This window comes from Oryzias melastigma, linkage group LG6, assembly GCF_002922805.2.
Source record: "Oryzias melastigma strain HK-1 linkage group LG6, ASM292280v2, whole genome shotgun sequence".
NCBI classification, from domain to species: Eukaryota; Metazoa; Chordata; class Actinopteri; order Beloniformes; family Adrianichthyidae; genus Oryzias; species Oryzias melastigma.
The window spans coordinates 12,914,354-12,937,511 of record NC_050517.1 but is presented as its reverse complement, the minus strand read 5'-3'; the positions used below and the strand labels follow the sequence as shown (position 1 = coordinate 12,937,511).

The following is a 23,158-nucleotide window of genomic DNA, read 5'->3' as shown; positions in this document are numbered from 1 at the left end:
CATCCCCCAGCTGACTTTGGGACCCTGATTGTATAATGAATTCAACATTATTACTCCAGTAGCTGTCTCATTAGCTGCCTCTCCCAATCTGCATGCATATATTTATTGCCATGGAAGAATTATTACTGATGAAAGAATCTCCTCCTGTCACATCCTCATTTGGTCGGGAAGTAAGGTCCTGGGTTTGATGCTGATCTCTCAGGTGTGTCATCATGAAGGGGTTTAGATTTCATTTCCCATCACATCTGTAAAATTAGTGGTTGGACTTGAAATAAGGCTGGAGCAATGAAGAAAGCCAAATGGAGAAAAGCTCAGATCTGTTAGACTCTGTTCACAGGGGAGGTTTCAGTCCAAGCGGTGTACTAGAAATATTAGGTCTAAAGGATATGGACAGCAACATGCTAATTGGAGCTTATCCCAGTTTATCAAAAGAAGATATGAGTGCACCATCTCCACTGAGTGGTCCAGACCGGACTGGACCGGACCTATACCGTATTTTGTGCGTTTCCATTATAAAATTGACCCATTAGGCCGGACCAATTCATGTCATTTTTGGTCTCCCGTTGGTTGTAGGTGCATAAAAAAATGAAATGGACCAGTTAGGGCGGAAATACTGTCGTCACACAATGAAATCTATTGATTGATCCTTTTCACGGTGAGGTCAGACAAAATGGCGACATGGCCAAAAATGTGAATATGACTTCCGGTTTATGGGTTTAGAAAGGGAAAGCTGACAGCTGAACGCTGTTTGACACAATTTTACGTAAATAATGGAAGATAAGCTTATCAATTTCAACAGAAAAATGTACAATAATTATTGTATGAATATCCTGCTAAACCGTATTTTAATTTCCTGTTTTAGATTGTTCACAAATCTAAATACAAATTTGAATAAAAAAAACAAAACAAATAAATAAAATTGAATACAAAATATAAAAAAATTTGGATAATCCTTGAATATTGGAGGTTCTATTGAAAATATCAACCTTTGATTTGAGCAGATGGTTCTATTTAGCAAATAACGCACGTGTATTAAGAGCGATCAAGCACAAAAACTGATGGAAATTCATGTTGGCCACGCGTAATATTCGCAGCCAAGATGCACATTGCTGCATGTTGGCGGTGCATCTTTTAACTGCGCCCAAGACTACATTTAGTTGTTGTAGTAAGAGATATTTGTTGTTTTTCTGTTTTTTTTAAAGGGTTAACTGTAAAAATAGGGATGTTTACCAAGTGGCACAGTGAATATTTTAAGTATTTTAATAATATTATATGAAGCCATGTTATTTCAGCCTTTAGAATAAGAGCGGCCAAGACAAAAGTTCAGCTCTGGCCATGCGCATTTAGATAACTACGTCCGAAGAATAATTTCTTAATATACTAATTTTATCCTTTTTTACCATTATTATTCCGCAGGGATCAGACACAGTTATGAGCAAAGGTCAGAAAATATATATATCGTTTTTCTTTATTGAAAGACACGTTGAAATTGTCTAACTTTAGCTCTGTTTTTAGTGATTTTGTAAATACGTAAATATAAGCAACTTTAACTGGTCAGAAAAGATCCTCTGCAGCTCTATGTCTCAACCCTGTTGTGGAAAGCTAGCGTTAGCTTTAGCATAAACTAGAGGAAGAAAATCTCAATTACCTTAATAATCAAACAAGCAGCATTCACTGAAATACTTGTATAACCTTCATCTAACTATGACCAGGTGTCAGAGAAAAATAATGCATGACTTGTTTGATATCATCGATAGGAATCTGGAGAAGCAGCTGAGCTGCTTTCTGCTGTCAGGACTACTGAGATTTGTACTTTGGTTTGTGAACGATCTAAGAGGGGAAAACAACCAGGTAGGACATTTATAAAATAAATATTGTACTAATTTTGGTTATAATTGGTTTAGTTACCTTTCATTATTTATGTAAAATTGCTTTAAAAACACTCAGCGGTCAGCTTTGTCTTTCTAAACCCGTAAACCTGTAGTCACTTTGCACACTCGCCATTTTGTGTGTTGTGTAAAGGGTCTATTGGGGGAAAGGTATTAGCCAAAACCCCAAATTTTTGTCCTCTTTTTGGCTTTATTCTTCTTAGTCTCTCGCAATCTTCTTGCAAAGAATATTAAATTCTTCGCATTCAGTATTGCACCCTTTTTCCCAGGAGTTAGGGACCAAAGACGCTCCAAATCCACGAATACGGAGACCCGCTGTAGTCGAACTGTCACGACACACAGCTAAATCATGCGCCTTAATGGTCCAACACTCAATGGAAATGCTGACTTGAATTTGCCGGACCGTTCTTAACTGCCCAGGAGCAGACCGGTCTGGTCCAGACCACTTAGTGGAAACAAGGCAATAGAGAGAAACATTACTTCTGCACCCTTGTGCCCTCTTAGTCCAGATTTCTAATAGGTTAAAGATGTAAACGTTTTACATCAAACAGGTCAGAACAGAGTGTGCCTAAAGATTTAATTCCAATTTCTCTCTTTTGGCTAAACTAACAAACCAGGACCAAGTCAGGGACAAACAAGAATAGACCACCCATACAGAAGAGTAGCTGCAATGCCTATTATTTGAGCTCATTTTGCTGCCAAACAGGCCCAACTCTGAGAGAGGAAAAAAAAGCTCTATGGCAACCCTGCTGCGCTTATTCTCCCTCCTCTTTCATATCAGCTGAATTAGTCTCATGTACAGTACCTTGCAAGTGCTAATTACATTGTGTTAAATTCTTCTGCCTGTCTGCCTTGACGTAGACGTCTCCCAGGCGACATTGGTTCACTAGAGCAAAACATGTTGTTGCCGCCGCCGCCGGGATTTATTTAGAACATTAGATCCGGCAAACGTATTTATACAAACCAAATAACAACTTCTGTTCATTCATCAGTCAAATTTATGTCGAGCGCGGCAGCTGTGCAGCCGTGGGGTTACAGAGCAAACGTATGAATTTCTTAATGTTTTTAAGAAGAAGCGATTCAAAACATTGGACAGATGTTTATGAGGGAACCTGTTCCTCATGCATTCCTTGCATGCCTCTGTCCCTGTGAGTTGACCACGGCTCCCAAGATCATTTACAATTTCTCAAGACGCACATACTTTAGTCACTCGGACAGATTTTGTGTCTTTAGATGATCATTTAGGCATCTATTCAGTTTTCTGTCCACAAATTTGTATTCAAAAAAACCCCAGCAGTGAGTGTTTTATAGAGTGCACACATTTAAAACAAGTGATGTTAAACAGATCTCTTTCACTCCCGATGTGCTTTCACGGAAGGTAAACAGCTGTATTAGTCACCGGGCTTTCCACTGTGTTCGTTCACACTTTGCGTTAAAGTTTTCCTCATTAAAAGTCACGCTGCTGCTCTTTTTATCTGGAAACTTGCAGCACAGTGGAGTTCTGCAGCAAAACTGGACAAACCCTCAAAAACATCATGGTTTAATCGATTTGGGGTCAAATTTAGTTTATTAAATGTTAGAGATATTTGAGATTATTTTTTCCAAATGGTCATCCCAGTAGTAAAGCTCTCTATGTCTACACAATAGTACTAAATATTATAATGTGTATTGATGTATTTTACATAAACATCTCGAGACAGGTGAAATCCATGACATAGAAATGCAGATATTTTAAGGTCAAACTCCTCACTATACACTTTTATCAGACAAACATTTTCACACTTTCTTTCTTTTGTTTAAACTCTCAAATTTTGATCCTTCATAAGAAAATGAGTCCAGTATTGTAGAATAAAAACAAAGATCTGATTGCGATCAAAGATTTAAGTAAGCTGGACGGCAGACACGGCAAGGAGATTGATTAAGATCAACAGCCAATCAGGACACAGAATACACTGCACTGTAAAGAGGAAATAAAGGTAGACCGTGACAGGTGAACCGCAGTATGACAAGGGAACACTGTATAATTAAAAAAAAAGATGTCAATTCAAGAAATTTTGGAATAGAGTTGTAATAAAAACTGAAACCCACTAACATTACAGATGTCACCAGCGACGCCTCAATAACACACGCTCTTTGACATAACGTAACTTTTCGACCATTTACGTCAATTCCAATGCGGAGAAAAGCAGCTTTTCATATTGACTTTGCACCAATATCCAACATAGTGTTGCATAATACTATGGCAACAAAATCAGCTGATTTACATTGATTGCATAATAATTTCTCTGGTGTGAAGTATCAGCGCAAACCTTCTTTTCTTGGCTTCAGAATGAACTGGAACAACCTTAATAGAGTGAACCAGGGCTGCTCAATCCTGGTCCTTGTTATTCACCACCCTGACTGTTTTAAAGATCTCTAAGCTCTGCAAGTTGCTGATTAGCTCAGTCAGATGTCTCCACATTGTGATTGGATGAACACACCTGGTCCAGGTAATCAGCAACAAGCAATGCAGGGAGAACTGGAAAACAGGCAGGGTGGTAGATCTCAAGGACAGGGAATGAGCAAATTGTTGAAGAGTTGAGTTTATCCAAAGAATGTCAACACTGGAGCTAAAGCTCAGCTGTTAAAGGGGTGGATGAATTAGTCGGCCTCAAAAATTAGCTGAAAGTGTTAATATTAATGGAGAAATACTACAATTTTACTAAGGAGCTTCTCTGTCTCACCAAGAAATTTACAATCAATGAGTAGACAATGTAGGGTTTCAAACTAAAATGTGGTGGATACAAGATACCATTCCATATCATATCACAACCAAACATACCACATCATGCCATGCTATACCATACCACGTCATACCATACTATACCATACCATACTATACCATACCACGTCATACCATACCACATCATACCATAGTATACCATACCACGCCATACCATAGTATACCATACCATGTCATACCATACTATACCATACCATACTATACCATACCACGCCATACCATAGTATACCATACCATGTTATACCATACTATACCATACCATGTCATACCATACCACGTCATACTACAGTATACCATACCATGTCATACCATACTATACCATACCATACTATACCATACCACGTCATACCATACTATACCATACCATACCGTATCACAATATACCATACAACAATATACCATACCATATCAAATTATACCATGCCATACCACAATATACCTGAACAATACCCATCCACACCCAATATACCATACCACAATACACCATACCACAATATACCATGCAACAAAATACCTAAACAATACCCATCCATACCATACCACATCATACCACACCACAATATACCATACAATAATATACCATACCACAATATACCATACAATAAAATACCATGCCACAATATACCTAAACAATACCCATCCATACCATACCTCACCTGACCATACCACATCATATTGTATCACACCTGACCATACCATACCATACCATACCATACCATACCATAAATAAATCAATGTGAAGTAAACATTAGTCAAGAAAAACCTTCAATTATTGAATGGAGCATTCTGTCCAGACTGTCCTTTATACTCACTCAAAGAAAACTGGGTTAGAATGATTCATAGCCAGTCTCACTAATTGACAGATGGATGGATTGAAATATTTAACACTTAAAATCTATTTAAAACCTGTAAAAGAAAAAAAAATCTTTAAATTTAATTGAATATGTGTTATTTTGTTTTCCTTTAATTATTAAAGACAGATTGGCTTGTCTGAGTCCCATCTATTGTAGGGTGAAGCGGGGTACACTGTGGTCTATCTTACAGACACACTCTGTCCTGAAACACAATTTAGAGTCCCCATTAAATTTGCGAAATAGGTCTTTAGACTTTGGGAGGAAAGCGGAGAATAATCACACATGAATGGAAAAGAACCCCATAGTATGGATCCAGCTGTAAAGTCTTCTAGCAAAGAGGCGACAGTACCATCACCGTGCATCCCAAAACTATTATGTCTTTCATTTATTTTTCTGTTCATTAAAACATTTATTTGACAATTTTACCATAATTTTTGTATTTGAAGATTTATCTCAAACAACCCTTTAGGAAATCATGAGTTTGTATGTTCAATGAGCTTTGATGATACCTCATTTATCGTCTGATTTTTAGCAAGTATTAGAATAAGCCCGAGTTGAGCAATTCCTCTTCTTTGCCAATAAAGGCTTTCACACCAAAGCTCCTGACGTGTTTTAATACATCACTAAAGAGCCTTTGAGTGAAGCCCTAATGTAGTCAAGAGTGAATGAAACCCATTTTATTATGATGGCAGTCAAAGGGGCTATTAATTAACCACAGCCCTCATTGGTGTAGATCAGCGTTTGAAAGCAGGCCCATCAGTAAACCTAATCTAGGTTAGGTAATTCTCACTCATCTCATGAGGAGTGAGTCTCAGCTACAAACTGCTTCTCCGACTACTTAGGAGCTTGTGGGTTTTTAGGTGATTGATAATGCACATTAACATGGATTAAGGGCAGCACTGGGGAGTGTATTTGTGTGCTCTCTGAAGAACGTATTAACACTGGGGGTGCATAAATACAAGACTAATATCTTCAGCTGTAAAAAGGAATTCTCAGATATTAAAAAATGGACGTCCTGAGCATTCCTTCCTAAAAATAGCGGCTAAAAGACAAATATGCAATGTTGGGTTGGTGCCTTTACCGACTTAAAAAGAGCGGGATTTATGACATCAGGCCAGAATGAATTAAAAAATGTATTTAGAGAGGGTTATTAAGACGTCGCCTACTCCTCTGTAAATGCTTTACCAAAATAAAACAAGGATGTTCCTGACACACTCTCCGTTTATTTCCCTGTCTGATCCGCAAATAGACCGAAATATTCCATGGCACTCTCCCTCATCAAATCCCAGACAGATTTAGGTCTCCTGTGGCATTAAAAAGTGTGGCGCTGGTTCCACAGTGGCTGGTGTAATGGTCACTTGTAAACGTGGACACAAATACAACATTCCTTACATTCTCCTCAGAGAGACACAACATGGTTTTATGTATATACTAGTTTGATCTGAGACTTAAAGATCAAGTGGCAGGACCCCTCCATCTGTGCACGCCTGTTTGTGTGTTCTATTTTCAATCCCAGGATGTGTACTATGCTGTTTGCCTGTGTGCACCCTCTGCTGTGTATTTACAGTACATCATGCTCTGCTTCACCAACATCCGTCTCATTTCACAAACCCTGCAAACACTCACCTCTTTTATGCAAACAAGCACGGTGCTGCAAACCTTGCCCTTTTATAGGCTTTGCAGCACTAATGCAACTTCATGTGCAAACAGAGCAATAATGTGCACAATAGGAGATTACGGTGTGTGGAGACTTTAAAAGTGTGCTGCACTTCACGTATTGTCATCTGGTACCACAGTAAGGCTGTAAAAAAGTCGAAAATATATAAAATTCCACTCTAATAAGCCTACCGGGAGCCTGGCTGCTTGGCTCTTTGAAGAGGGAACAGCTTTTTTGATCAAAGATGTGTTAAAAGACTACAGCAGACACAGCCTACTGAGCTACATAAACCTATTCACCCTATACAATCCGTGCCAGTGCGTTAATTTGGTCACATGCAACGATCATACAAGTGTCTGCTTTTCGCAGAGGAAAAACACCACCCAAAAGGAAGAAGAATGTTGACAGGCTGTGGGATTCTCCCTGATGTTTTCACAGCTTCGGTTTCCTCCAACCCATTTTAATAATCCACTAAGGCTCAATGGAGAATGTGCAGTTGATGTCACATCTGGGTTTGTTTAGATACCATATTGTATTCCCACTTCCCAATCTGCAGCTGCCTTTGTTTGCATAAAACCTGCATTTAAACTTGGGGATTGTGTTTTCATGAATCCTCTGAAATTAAATTTCAGTGCATTGCCTCTCCTCATGGATCTGTCTTGTAATTCAAAAACACAGGGATTTTTGAGTTTTCTGTTTAAAGCAACTCCTTTATTAGAATATAAATTCTTCAAAATCACTAAATACTACCTAATAAAAAGAATATATTCTGGTACTGTGAATTTTTAAAGATAGTTCAAATCTTTCTTCTGACACATGGGCTTGGCATGAGGAGAAGAAGCAAAGTACCTGTTTGTTAACTGAAATTGTTTGTTTTAAACGAACCAACGGTAATGAGTTTGTCTCTATTTGCAAGATTTATGGTGCCCTCCCCTTGCCAATTGTCTAACCATTATCGTAAAGAAGCCCAACGTGCCTAACAAATTCTAAAAGGATATAAAAAGTATAATATTCATTCATCAATTTTTTAAGGAGCCACTACTATGAAAATGGTCCTTTTTATGGTTTTAACATGCTCATATAGCATTTTTCTCATAGTAGAGGACGTAGATAAAAGTATTTATGATTAAAACAGCATTTCTGAATATTTCCCAATTTAAATAAAGAACAGATGAAAATCTGATTCTTGAAAATGCTCAGACTATTGACCCAGTTACTGAAATGGGTGTGTCAAAGTCTCCTCCCCCCTGTGCGCACCCTGGCTCAAAAACTGTTCGACTGGATTGATCCAATATTGGTTGTTGTTATTTTTGTACCGCTAATGTTAGCTTGAGGCTATAAACTCATCTGTGAGCCTAAAAAGCAGAGCTCTCAGTGATGGGGAGGGGCAGGTTATTCTGTGCCAACAGCCACGCCCACAACCCAGAATTGTATAGTGAGCTGTTGCCACTGTGCATAAAATATGTCCTAAAAATGACAAAGGTTTTTTTTAGTTGTGGCAAATTAAAAGCATAATCATAATTAAAAGATCACTAGGAATTACTTTGTAATAAAAATATATATATGTAATTGGAGTGGGACTTTAAACCCGTCTAATACGTCTTGGAGTCACATGGTTGCTGGAGCCTATCCCAGCCACTGTTGGGTGAAGACAGGGTTTGCCAATGATGGGTCGCCAGACCATGCAGGGCAACACAGAGACAAACAAGCATACACTCTAATGTTAAAAGTTGGAAGAAAATTGGCGCACAGTGTCGATCTTACTCCAAGCTTTTTCTTTTACAGCTCTATTCCGATATAGAAAAGACTTGGTGTCATAGAAATTTGTCTGAAATGATCAATGTCTCCTCCATGATCAATTTTCATACAGTTGGCACTTCCGTGAGTTAAAAAGGGACGACATCCATTAGTCACTACCAAATCTAAGTTCCTGATTGGTTAAAGTTTAATCTGGTTTATTTTTCAGCACGTGCTTAATGGCTGCTCATTTTACATGCAGAGCCTGAAAACAGTCTCAAAAATGTGCTTAGCAACGTATGAATGCAAGAATTTTGAACGTGAAAGCCTGAAACGCGTATTTCACACGTTTACTTAGATTTCCTTGAATGTGGTTGCTTGAACGCATGTTGCCGAGGGAGGTTTGAACATAGTGTAGCTTTATATTCAAATCTAAGGAACTCTTCGGAGATGTTTTTTTTTTTATTGTGGGAGGAACCGAAAAACCAAAAAAAGCACAAAAGATGGTCCTAGCTAGGTGTCAAACCAGGTTATTCCCGCTTTTACGTGAAAGTGCAAACTACTATCAACCGCTACTGAATGGCATTTTTGATATGTAAATAAAGATAATTATAATAATGTAAGTTAGGCCAATATAGACCAGGTTTCATCAAACCTCCCCTACCTGGCTACATGTAAAGCTGGTTGTTTCCCAATTAGCTTAACACATGGAGGCTAATTGCTCAGAAGCAAGTTATTAAGTCACTTTCTTTCCCACTTTTTCTTTTCTCCTCTTTCTTTGACCCTCTGCCACAAGTCATTCAGACATGTTTATAAGGTTATCTGGTCCTATAATCGGCCCCTCCCCCCTCACAGAGCCAGCAGCAACATAATTACGTTAAAGGTCATTTTTTTCCTCCATTTGTGGCACCCCCTGTAGGCCACGGTACCCTCAACATTTGCATATATTGCCTAATGGATCAGCCAGCACTGGTTTACGCTTATATTTATTGTAATATAATGTGTGGGGATTGGATTAAAACAAGTCTCCTTGTCTGCCAAACTCTACTCAGTATTAATCTGCTAACAGAATCTCACCTTTAAAAATATGACCACCAGTGACGACAATGATGAACTGTAGGTATGCCACTAATTCAGATTCACAGCTTTTATTTTAGTCGGAGCTGAAAATACACCATCGTAACTTCCAGACACAACACTAATAATAAATCCTAATGTGAAATTGCAGCCTGTAGCTGTGATCAATCTCTTAAATATGTGAATAAATAATTATATTTGCAAAACAAATGGGTTCCAGCCAGCCTGCCCAATTGTTCTTTTCAGAAAAGGCAACGCCTCACTGTAATGTTTAGACTGGTCTGAATAGTGGAAGTACATTTTGACCCACTCTGCAGAGCACACAGACAGAACCAGTGTCTCATTAGCTGTTTTCTTAACGTTTTTAGGACACTTAACACCTCTGAGCACCTTTAATGTATTGAAGTCTTAACCCCGATCTATGTTGCTGTTTACTGACTAATTATTGATGAAGTAATCTCTGTCTGGACTCATTATTCAATGTTTACCAAACGCTAAGGGACATCTCCTAAAAGATACTCAGCTGGTGAAATCTATTAAAAAATACATTTAGTTTCTGTTGAAGGAAGTTCATACTCATTTTAGGCTCCTGTGAAACAAGGATTTTGTCATTGGATGAAAAAAAAAATCCTCTTTTGTAAAAAAAAAATAAAAATGCACAGCTTGCCATTTTTAAGTCCCACTCGGATCATATTTTTATCTATTTTAATTAAGATTATGCTGGTTATACCATTTTATAACAAAATTAATAAACTTGTCGTTTTCTACGACAGCAGTTCATTAGCAATCCACATTTAAGTTGTGAGAGGGACTGTTGGCACGGAGCATCTCCACCCCCACTTTCCATCACCCATCTGTTTCCTCCCACTAGTAGGGCTCGGTATTGAAAATAATTTCCTAAATAGATTGGATTCGATTCACCAGAGCCTGGATCAATTTGATTCAGGATTTTTTTTGTATTGTTTTGATCCACTCAATACAATTCAATTCATTTCAACACTGTTTACACATTTATATACATTTGTTTAGAAATATTATAATGATGTATATATGTTTTTAAGATATTCATATTAATCTGATACCATTCACATACCGTAAAATTTATTAGTGAAATAATAATGAGATTTTTAATAGCATAGAGTGTTACAAGGTTTGTTAAAAGGAGAAACTCCAACAAAATTGTTCAGATCATTAACCTTTTTAACATTGTTCTGCTTCTCCTGGATTGCTTTTCAGTTTGGCCACTAGGTGGCGATCGCGCTATGCCATTACACCTTATTCCAAAAGAAGAAGAAAAAACAATGACCAAAAACGGTGTTTTAGACCACAAATGGCTACTTTTAAACAAATGTTTATTTTCCTGCCTGTGAGTTTATAAAGTTGTACATTTAGTCAGCAATGTATGTTTAGGTCAACCGAGTATTAGCATTAGCTGTCCTATGGGGAATTCCATTAAATGTTAGCATCAAGCTAGCGGATTTTAGCTTTTATGTGCTAAATTGATTTCTGTTTTAATGGATCTATAATAAGTTTATTAAGCTTAGATCGATTCTATAACTAAAATTTTGTTTCCATATATTTCTTGAAAAAACTGAGAAACAAAATCCCTCTTATGGTAAAACACAGTATTTTCAATGTTTAGGCCAAAAGAAGTGCAGCTGAGTCTTCATTTTCACTCAAAGACAATCTAAGCCTATAATTTTGTGTTTCTTCCTCTGTTTTGTACATTATGGGAACAAATTCCTGAACAAATTAAATATTGAACAAACCAGAGGAGTAGTCTTAGCACTCAGAGTTACACTGTAACCATAAATTTACATGAAAGGAAGAGCTCTTAAAAATTCTCCTCCCAATGGATTTCCTCCTGCATCACAATTGGCACTGAAGATTTGGCAAACAAAGCTGCAAATCGTTCATGAAAAAAAAAAAAAAAAACAGAGGTGGTGATGCAATGTTAAACTGCAGATAATCCTCTATTACGTTGTTTTTCATCACAAGGAAAGCATTGCAGCCGGCCCTCTGCACTCTTGTTGATGCCTTTCTTAAGTGGTTTCTTATCTGTCAGCTGCCAGTGGCTTCTCAATAATTCAGAAGCCAAGTTTTGCATCAGTCTGCAGGCAGCTCGTGCTGAGGAGATGTCAAAGTCTGATCTAAATGTAAATACATTTCACAATAAATGTACAGTTAAACAAACACAAATTAAGTGCTCGCTAATTTTACCGTTCAGGCACATTACCCAAAGGTAAAACACAGTTATATAGCTACAAAAAAGGACCCTTCCATGCAATCATGAGGTGCTCTTACATTAGTGAGACTGTAGCTACATGCAAATGCTTTGTTGACATAGTTTGCAATAAATTACAGTAGATTTCCGCCTCAGCAAATGCAGAGAGTGAAACTGTTTAGGTGAGTTAATTCTGGTGTTATTAAGGATTAAATTTGCCCCCTAAAACAGAAACAAGCGTGTCTAAGCAAATTGTGTCCTCCTCACCTCATTAATCTCACTTATCATCAGTGGAAGGATGACAATGACTGAATGGTAGCGGTGCAGCGATACTGTGGGGGAATTATTCATGAAATCCCACAGCGCATCATTTATGAGCAAAGCCCTCTTCTGCAGCTTTGCAATCAAAACTCCAGGCTCTGCTGAGGAAACAAATTCTCAACTAATCATTAAATGTTTGAAATAAAACACAACTTTTGCTTAAAAGAATATACAGTAAGTGCACAAGGAGCATTTTCTACATGTTCGAGCTCAATTGCACAACTTTAGTCCTGTAAGCAGTTTAGTTCTACTTTTACTTTACTTGTATCTTAAATGATCAAAATGGTTAAATTTAACAGTATTTTATGAGAAAAGACTTACATATTTGTGTTTTTCCTGATAAATGATATTTGCATAGTGGAAGACGTAAGTATTAGATATGTTTCAGATTATTTAGATTTGTCCACTTAGAAAGAAATTAACTGTCATCCGAATGAAAGATAGAAAACCATAAGACAACCAAGAAATTCAATATAAATTTCATTGAGGGAAATAAGTATTGAATTCCGTAGGGTGCGTTCACACCGGACACGGCAGGCGCGTCAAATTCTCGTCTGCCACCTCTTTTTTGACGCTCATGAAATTTGTTGCTTAACGCCATGACGCCCCTGCCGCGACCGCCAAAGTTGTTCTGGAATTCATTCTTTGCCACATCATGGATAGGTGATGTTGAGCGAGTTGCTTGGGTTTATATGTTTTGGAAAGCTTTACAGAGACGCCGGCAAGCACATCGCTGTGCCTGGGTTCACCAGCTCTTTCGGAGTCTCCCTCGCTGCTATGTACTTCACTCGCTCAGAGATCTGCACCTGAGGGTCGTTTTAAACGTTACTTCCATCTGTCTGTGGCCCAGGTTGAGCATTGACCCAAGAGGGGGTAATAAAAATAAAACTGGGGGACCTTTTTAATTAACTTCTTGATGAAGCTACAATGGCACCCTGGGTGGCTCTCCAGGCGACCACCAGCAGGCAAGCATAGCAAGCCTCGCTGCCCCAGGACCGGCAGTCTGGGCAGTAGACCTCGCTAGTTCTGCGCATGGGCAACGGTGATCGCTATTAGCGCTGCCGGATCCTTAGGAGCGGAGCTGGTCCAGTAGCTAAGCTGTCCGCCAGGCGGCTGGCTAGCATAGTTGTCGATCCAGCTCCATAGGTTCTGTGACAGGCTGGCGACCTGCCCAGGGTGTATCCCGCCTTTGCCCAACAGTGACTGGGACAGTCTCAGGCAACCCATGGTACCAGCCGGTTAAGAATATGGATGGAAGTTTAGGACAAAAATCCCTGCATCAAGCCGCCGTTTTGAATCTCGCTTTTACCCTTTCGATCTAGTCACTGAAAACGTCACATGCCCAAAGCTGAGTCCCCAATTGGTTGATGCATCAACCTCGCCGCGGCACGGCCAACGCCTAAATTGCAACACACCTTGTCAGATCACATCTTTAGATTGACTTCATGAAACTTGACACTTTCGCAGCGCCTACCGTGTCCGCTGTGAATGCACTACTAGTATATATTAAGAGTTCTGGTTCAGACAGCCCAGTTAAACTAATCAACCTGTCACCTGAATGAATTTAAGACATCTGTTGGAACCAAACACCCTTTGAAAAGACACCTGAAAACAGAATCACTCTATCAGTCAGACTCCAAACTCTCCAATGTGGGAAAGACTAAAGAGCTTTCAGTGGATTTAAGGAGAAAGATTGTAGACCTGCATAAGACTGGAATGGACTACAAAACAATCAGCAAAATTCTAGGAGTAGAAGACATTTACCTATTAACACCTTCATGATTTAGAGAGTGATTGGGTGAAGGTGGTGTGGTCAGATCAGACCAAGATTGAGCTCTTTGGCATCAACTCGTCGTGTTTAGAGAAAGAGAAATGCTGTCTATGACCTTAAGAACACCATCCACACTGTCAAGCATGGAGGTGGAATCATTATGGTTTGGGGTGGTTTTCTGCACGTGGCTATTTCACCGTGTTGATGGGAGAATGTACCGTCAAATCCTGAGTGAGAACCTCGTTCCCTCCACTAGGAGGTCTAACATGGATCGTGGATGGGTCTTCCAACAGGATAATGCAGCAGTTACAAAATCTCCATGATTTAGAAGTCATTACTAAAGGAGAGTGGACCAGAATTCCTCCTGATATGTGAAGAAACCTGATCATCAACTACAAGAAACATCTGATCTCCGTGAAGCTAATAATTGATTTGCCACAAAAGGTTCAAATACTTATTTCCCTCAATGGAATGCAAATAGATTTAATCTTTAAATTATATTATTTGATTTTCTATCTCTCACTGTTCAGATGAAACTACAATAAAAATGACAGACTGTCAATTTCGTTCTAAGTGAAGAAACATATAAAATCAACAAGGGATCAAATTCTTATTTCGACCACTTTTGTTTCCATTCAATTTTATTATGTAATTACTCTATATTGTAAAAAAAAAAAAACTGCGCTAAGATGAACATACATTATTTGACCTTTTTCGCTTCAGCACTGATTTATTATTGGAAACTTAATTTGCCACACACTGATTTGTGTACCAGCCTGCAGAGGGATTTCTGCCATCCATGCCAAATCAAGTTTTTTCGTCCTGGAAACTTCCTGGAATTCCAAGGACACCCACGAATGTCCATGCTGTCTTGCAGAGTGACTTTGGCAGCATGTCCTGCGGTCGTGGTGGTTGTGGGGTTGATCCGTTGCCCAACTGAGGAGACAGATATCATTAGGAAGAATTCCTAAGAACAATCTTAAAAAAGTAGACCAGGTTTCGCTTAGAAGTTGATTGGAAGTTCCCCAAAAAATCGTAGCTAAGATTGTGCATCCTCAAACTCATAGCTGTTGTCAGAGTGTCTGTTTGAATTAAAACGAATCTCCCATGATCCTCTTATGTAAGCCTTAGGACACATTTCGGGTGCTCACAGCCAGACAAGCTGTCCACACAGTTGGGCGAAACTTTCAGAAAAACCAAATCAAATATCTTAATGTCTTTTTCTCCTGCCTATCTTGTTCCCATCAGGAGTCCAGTCTCCCAGCAGCAGCCATGTGACAGGAGCTGTCAGCAAGCAGAGGATGCCCACATCCTACTAAAGCAGCGCTGCCTTCCCCCTCCCCCTCCTGCTCCCTCCCTTCCTCCCACATGAGGACAAGAAGATGACTATCACCAACCGGCAGTCCTTCAATGTCCTGACGGTCATCTTCCTCCTGCTGTCCACTGCAGGTCTGTAAAGTTTAATGTCTACTCGCCCACCCGTCTCTCTCTGAAGTTCATACCTGCCTCATTAGAAGAGCCTTCACGCCTTTTACCTGAGAATATCTGGACTTCTTCATGAGTATAACCCAAAATATGCATCTCAGTTTTTTCCCGGAGTGAGCCATTACTGCCAGTAACTAAACACAGCCAGCAAACGGCACACACTTTTTGTGTTTAGCAGGGGAGAGATATTGACATCTGATGGCCAGAAGTTGAGTCAGAGACACACCACATCAAGGTTCAAACATTTACAGGAAAAATAAAAAATTACTTCTCCTTGGCAGGGAGTCCTCTGAACTGTAGGGTGCTCTACAAATGAGGCCACGCGGCGCAAAGGGTGAAAAGAGCACAACATGAGCCGGGAAGGAACAAAGAGAATGGCAGCCAACACCATCCAACACATAACAATTCAGGGGGAAGGAATCCACAAGGGACCGACAGCGACTCAATCCTGGAATGACAAAATAAGGCAAAAGAGAGAGCGCTGCAGGCAGAAATCAGCATAACAGCTCAGCAGCAATGATAATCACAAGTGGTGCTAATAACTGCCTTTGACACTCCAACTTTAGCTTTAAAACAACAATCTCTAGATTTATAGAAAGATGGATCAGAGCACAATTGTTTGTCAGATAGTAGCCTCATAGAACACAGAACTTTTTCCAAAAATAAAAGTAATTTTAGAACCAGTAAAAGTAAAAAAGAAAAATGACCCAGAACTGAAATGTTAATTTAAGAAATGTTAAAACTGTCCAAAAATATAAATTTGTAGCAATATTAAAAAAAAAAAAAAAGAACCACAGTGAGTTTTGAGACCCTAGCCTGAGGATGGAGTCAGCCTTTGGTGGTCTGATAGATGCGATCCTTAGGAGGATGTATAGAATGAAATACATCACTGTCATGTCTGCACATGTGCCTGGAGCCAAAGATAAACTGTTAGTCTATAGACTCACTGATCCTAAATGTTGGTGTTTGCTCTGCTCGGATGTGACATTGTGGATTTGGACTCAAGGGTTTAAACTAAGCGTAACGCAGGTGCCAAGCTGTTGATTGTATTCTAAACTTTAAGAGATTTTTGTGAAATAGAGCAGGTGGTTTTCGACTGTATGGCCTCAAGAGCAGCTGTTGTTTCTCAGAGAAGCCACAGACTTCTCGTGAATCCATCATTTTCTAGTCGGTGGATTCTTTTTCTTTTTGTTTCTGACTTCCAGCTCATACAGTCAGCGCACAGATCAGTAATTGCCGTCTACAGCTGTTCGAGCCTTCATGTTCAGCTGTGTTCTTCAGTACCGCTCCATTTCACCCACTCTGCTGCTGAAATTGAGTTTGCTGAAACAAAGATAGGCGGCCACGCCGACCTCATTATACCCCACAAGAGCGTCTTTCCGCCCCTGCCTGTGATTACTGATAGACGTTTATGTAAGCCGACTTTAAATTTGATCAAGTTGACAGTTTCACTAACAAATGCTGCTGGATTTGTTGGCTCATCTGATGAAAGGAATTTGGCTAAACAAAGACAAATTCCTTGCGGCGAACCTGACATGAATGCGCAAGCATAATTGAATTCAGCTTAAACCAAGAGTCATATCAAAGACACAAAAGGGGCTAAATCAAGGGATTTGCAAGTGATCAACATGGAGTCAAAGGAACACACATTTCTGAATGTCTGCTAATAAATGTCTTTAAAATTCAGCCTAACAGTTCATCTGTCAAAGCTCTATCATGTTTTCTTTCATCTGAGCATTGTCACAGAGTTAACGTTTGCATTGGGATCTTGTGTTTTTGTTCTTATTTTTCTATCCTGTTCATTAAAAACACAAGACATAGGAATAAAAACTAGAAAATTTGCATTACTTGGCGATAATGCTAGTGTGAAGGTTTTTTGCTGAAAGTAGTCGCTGAAGCTGTTGAAGCTTTTTGCTGAAAATGGTGACACGGTGTACTTTAATTACTAAAAAGATTTGCTGAAAATGCAAAGGCAATTTGCAAAATGTTATACATGCGAAAGACTTACAGTCTGTTAAAGAACTATAAAAGACAAAAAATATGTAGTAAATTTGTAGTGCTTAAAAATCCCCACTTCATGCCAATGTTGCAAAAAATATTTAGTGTCGCTTAAATATGACCAAAACTCCAAATTAGCCCCAAAAAACTTAGGCTAAATTAGCCAAAAAAAGCTAGCATGTTGCTTAAATAGGCTACTAGCTAAACTCTAAAATAGCCTAGAATTTCTCAGTAAACCAAATTATTAAAAAATTTGACTAAAATAGAAGCTATCTTTAAATTAGGCAAAAAACCCAGAAGATAACAAATTAGCCAAAAACGTTAGCATGTTGCTAAAATTTTAGCTATTACCCAAATTACCCCAAAAAAACCTCAGTAGATGCCAAATTACTATAAAAGATGAAAACATAGCCCATGAATATATTTAAAAGCTCGTTGCTTATCTACTTAAAAATACTGAATTTGAAGACTTTATCATGCATTACGTTTGGGCAGATTTTGCTCAATATTTACAACAGAGGCAGACTTTATAATGCACAGACATACAAATACCCCCTGATGGTTTTAACAGTCTGCTCTCAGTTATGACTAACAGAAGAACATTAAAGACATGAAAACAAATGTTCACTTTACAGTTTTTTTTCCCATCAAAGCTGCTTTACTGTAAAACGCTACAATGTGGATTGTTTTTAAGAAACTGTTTAGCAAATATGATGCAACAAAAGCAAGCACATCCCTGCAAAGCCTGGCAGGAGCAGCAAATGGACACAGATTACAACTGGTTTCCTCCTCGCCTTTTAAATAAGATTCTTGGGATTTCATTGTCAAGAAAAATCTGCTTAAAGCCCAAGTCCATAACAAAAGCAATATTGCTTTCATTTTTTTTCCCTGCAAGAACTGAAGGAAACATTTATTTCTTTTTCATTGAAAGCTACAGGGACTCGACTGCGCAGTTACATATGAATGCAAAAATGCCAAAGCACAATTTGCTCCTCGCATCTTTCCATTACTCTCTAATGAACTCACTGTTCCAGCATTTATGACTCCAGCAGCCAGAAAAAAATGAGGCCGTTTAGCTTTTTAAGACGTGTGGTTTTTAATTCCCTTTTTTCTATCCAAAAATCATTTGTGGATTTGTAAATAGTTGCCCAGGAAGAATCATCTGGGGGACATTTTTTAAAAGAAATAAGGTATGCTTGCAGAGTATAGAGATGAGTGGCTTCCAACCAAGCATAATAAGACGTCTCTTCCAGTTAGTCGTGCTCACATCTATGGACGACAGGTATAGCGGACACCTAAACAACACTTCGTACAGATTTAAAATGTTTTCAACCCCCTAAATCCTGCAAGGGCACGTTCGTGTTGTTCAAGTGATAAGTGCACGTTCCTTGTGCGTCCCATGTGCACAATTCTTGTGGCCTGGCTGTGAAAAATTAAGAAATTAAAAAATCAGAGAGTAGTTTTGTGGCAACACAGTCTCACTCCCAACTCCTCACATATTGACGTTTGGTTAAGGACTCCCTCACCGTCAAAAATGTTCATTTTGGGGGTGCACAGCTCGTTCTGGCAGTTATATCAAGGGTCCCGTACCTCTAGTCAGAACTGGTCCAGTACCGGGACGCGGAATGCACCGGTACCCTAGCCAATTAACTACCCTGTCCCAGTACCGCTTCATGCCCAGTACTGCATCTGGTACCGACTCAATTCCGGTCAATTTGGGTGCCGGTACTGGATGTGTAGCGAGAACCAGTCTGCATCTGATACCGAATCTGGTTCAGCGTCCCGAGGGTTGTGGACCCTTGATTTTACAAATAGCCAGCGAGTTAGGGACACCCAAAACGTCAAAAAGTGACCCGGAGGGGTCCTTAACCTAATGTCAGTAAGTGAGGACTTGGAGAGGAGAATGTGTTGTGAGTGGACATCCTATGGAGATCTTACTGGGACTTAAATATCTAGTGTACACCCGTTCATGCAGCAGTTGTGCTCAGTCAGTAAGGAGCCAGTACCAGTGACTATAGTTTGGCGTAAGGGAACCGTAAAACGTCGGCCAATTGTCATAAGTGCTTGCAACTTACATGATCCCTATGAATACTTCACAATACACTTACCACAGGCATGGCAACCATTTTCATGACGTCCCTTAAGGTGACCACACAAGCCTCAAGGGAACTGCAAGCCACACGTGCGCTCCCTGTAAGATGCGGCCGCTCCTGTCTACGACCCTCCACGGGACCGGACAACCCAAAAACCAGCAGCACCCAAACGGGTCAATCCCAGAACATGTGCAAGTGACTTCCAATGTCTATTTTTTTCCTTTCAAAGAAAAGAGAAACATTTCATGGTTTAGTTTTGGAGGAATGCTTGAAAGACTTTTCCTAAGAAGTAGTTTTTCATCCAAACATCTATCGATAAGCTTAGACCTGGTAGACAAACACAATTTCTGTTTCAAAGGTCATGTGCAACATTTGTATGGAGTGTGTAGGTGTGTGTTTGTTGGATTCAACATCAGCAACTTCTATTTTTCATCTTCCCCCACTGCAGCCCTCTCAGCTCATTACCGAGTGTGCGAGCCCTACTATGACCACAAAGAGCGTTACCACTTCGGCTTTCACTGTCCTCGCCTCTCAGACAACAAGACCTACATGTTCTGCTGTCACCATAACAAGACTGCCTTCAAGTACTGCTGCAACGACACGGAGTTCCAGATGGTCATGCAGGTCAACCTCACCACCATAACAGATGGTTACGGACACAAGTGAGTACAAAAAGACTCTTGGTTTGGCTCACTCTTAAAAATGACCGCTTCCTTAAAATATTCTTGAAGATTTTGGAACTAATAGGCAAGTTTTAGAAAAGTTTTAACTACCTTTTACCACTTTTTCAAAGCTTTTCTGTATTCTTTGTCAAGAACCATTTGCTCTGCTGATCCTTGTAAAATGATTTTCTTAAACTAGGATGAATCTCAAATTCATGGATTGGTCCCGACTAATTACTTCTTCTGTTTATCCCTGAAATAAATGACTAGAAAGACTAAAAATGTAGAGATGCAGGTGAGGCTACAGACTTTGTACTTTAGCAGCTATTTTTTGTTGTACTTCTTTAAACAGCCTTTGAATTACCTCTGGCCCCAATAATGGATACAAAATTTAGTCATGTAAAGAAATTAATAACAATAGATGACTTATTGTTACTATAAAGTTGTGAAAATTAGCTAAACTTTTTCCCGCCAAAAGTGTATTTGAGAGTTCGTGGAGGCAGCCATTTTGAAATGACCAGGAAAAGTCGTTCTCGTTCTACTGCCCCTGGTGGAATGATTATGAACTACAGGGGAGAAAACATGGACCAGGTTATGTACAAGGGGTTTTTAAGATTAGTTCTGACCATACTAATGAGAAAAGGATCTCAGAAATGTCACCAAATATGAAAACAATTATTATATAGGGTTAACAATAAGCCCTGATTTGAAGTACTTCGGTGGAAGAGCGTCACTTTTTAGAAAGTATGAACCAACAAAAAAAAAAACTTCTCAGACTGAACCACTGAACATTTCAATTAAGAGTTCCAGATGAAGCTTTGTACCTGTTTCATAAAGCCCTTTGGTCCAATGAACACTGGGGAAGTTTCAACAATTCTGTAGGTTAAGCTCCTACAAATACCTGAAGTACATTTCAAAATACCTATTTGATGAGCTTTAGCTCTTTAAAGTTTGCACAGTAACGTTTAAATCTAATATTTAACCATGAACGATTACAAAGATTAATAGATGATCAAAAATCCTGCCTTCACAGCAGATGCGGAGTAAAAATGGGCTGTGCTGAACCTTCAGGCACTCTTTGCCAGAGGCTATGGGAACAAGCACTTTCAGGGCAGACATTTCCTCAGCTCATTGGAAATCAGCGCTGAGCAGACACAAAGTTCACTGTCTCTGTAGTACCTTTATTGACACAGTGTGCGTGTTGCCGAGAGAGATCATTGATCTACTTACAGAAGCATTAAAACCACCGCAGAGAGCCCACAGTAAAAGCAGCTTTGTAGCAAGTTGGACGCCCACACATGAGACTGTGGCTCAGGTGTTAAGTGATGGCTTTTATATGCATTAGTTCTTCACTTTAGTGCAGGGCAAACGTCGATGCAAAAAGTTAGGTGACTTTGGAGGATCGTAAGACGCACTACAAACGTCAGAGCATGAAGGGTGGGGTGGAATAATTTGATCTCAGGGCACTGGAAAATGTGTGCCCTGGTCTGTGGGGGCTCTCAGCAGGACGTTTGAGAGACAAAAACCACAGCTCTTTGTACTAATGCCCTCACAGCACGCTGCTGCCTTGGACGGTCCATGCTGGCCCGCCGCAGGTCATGATATTTCATTTCGAGCGTCAGACAGCCTGTTGGGCCTATCTTTCATCTCGCCTCCATGGCTGACAGAGCTGCAGGTTTGATATTTACAACTGGCCAAGCAACAACAGGCGCACACCTATGCTATCTTTCATTCCGCACGCTCAAACTTTAATTATAGATTTGATATTTACTACAGCTAGAGTTAAAATTTAGTACGTTTTATAAAAATGCTTCACATGGTCAGCTTTAGAGAGAAGATTAAGTGACTGAAAGGGAAAGGGAACCAAGAGGGAAAACCTTTTAACAGATGATCAACAGCATCCCTGACTAATTCATGTTTGATTTTCATCTACACCAGTTTTAGTTGTTTGATTAAACCGAATCCCCAAATCATCGCCCACGAGATGACTTAAATGTGCTTCGGTTTTAGAAAACGAGCTGTCCCTCCAAGATGAGCCTACAAACCAAAAGAGAGACGTGCCAAATTGAAAGGTTGAGCAAATATTAAAGCAGATAATTATATGATCTTCATTCATTTAGCTGCAGCTGTGGCGCTTGAGGAGATCATCTCAGCAAATCTCATGTTTGTTTTAAAGCAATTCATTAGGATAACTATTCCATCATTTTTAAACATAATCACTTGATTTATTAAAACTGGAGACATTTGGCACACTGTAATCATTATGTGGTTAGAAATATTTTTTTTCTAAGTTTCGCTCTGTTTCGATTTATTTCAAAAACATTTCCAATGATCTTTTAATTTTAATTATGCCGTTTTTAGGCTAAATAAAATAACTTAAAACTCACACAGTTTGTGCAGAACAGTGGGAGTTCATTAGAAAGTCACCTGTAGGTTGTGGTTGGGACTGCTGTCATGGAGTAATCCCGCCCCCACTTCCCATCATCCATCTGTTTTATTTTTCTCATCCTAGCTTTAGTTATATTTACCCCAAAAGCGATTTGCACTCAGAAAATGTGTTCCGGAGCTTCAAGCCGTGGTTGCGTGTGGGAGGAGCTACTAGCTTATG

General features: G+C 39.3%; 1 protein-coding gene across 5 annotated transcripts in view; it reads left to right on the top strand.

Annotated features, from left to right (window-relative positions):
* shisal1b (shisa like 1b) overlaps positions 1-23,158 on the top strand; it is a 54,548-nt gene that overhangs the window by 13,826 nt on the left and 17,564 nt on the right. For 4 of the 5 annotated variants that reach the window (XM_024282565.2, XM_024282563.2, XM_024282561.2 and 1 more), the window contains exons 2-3: positions 15,561-15,761; positions 20,337-20,550. In XM_024282565.2, the coding sequence (XP_024138333.1) occupies positions 15,695-15,761; positions 20,337-20,550 (281 nt within the window). In that variant the 5' untranslated portion in view covers positions 15,561-15,694. Of the gene's footprint in view, positions 1-1,755; positions 1,852-15,560; positions 15,762-20,336; positions 20,551-23,158 lie in introns of those variants that run through there. The other variant, XM_024282564.2, reaches the window with a different exon arrangement.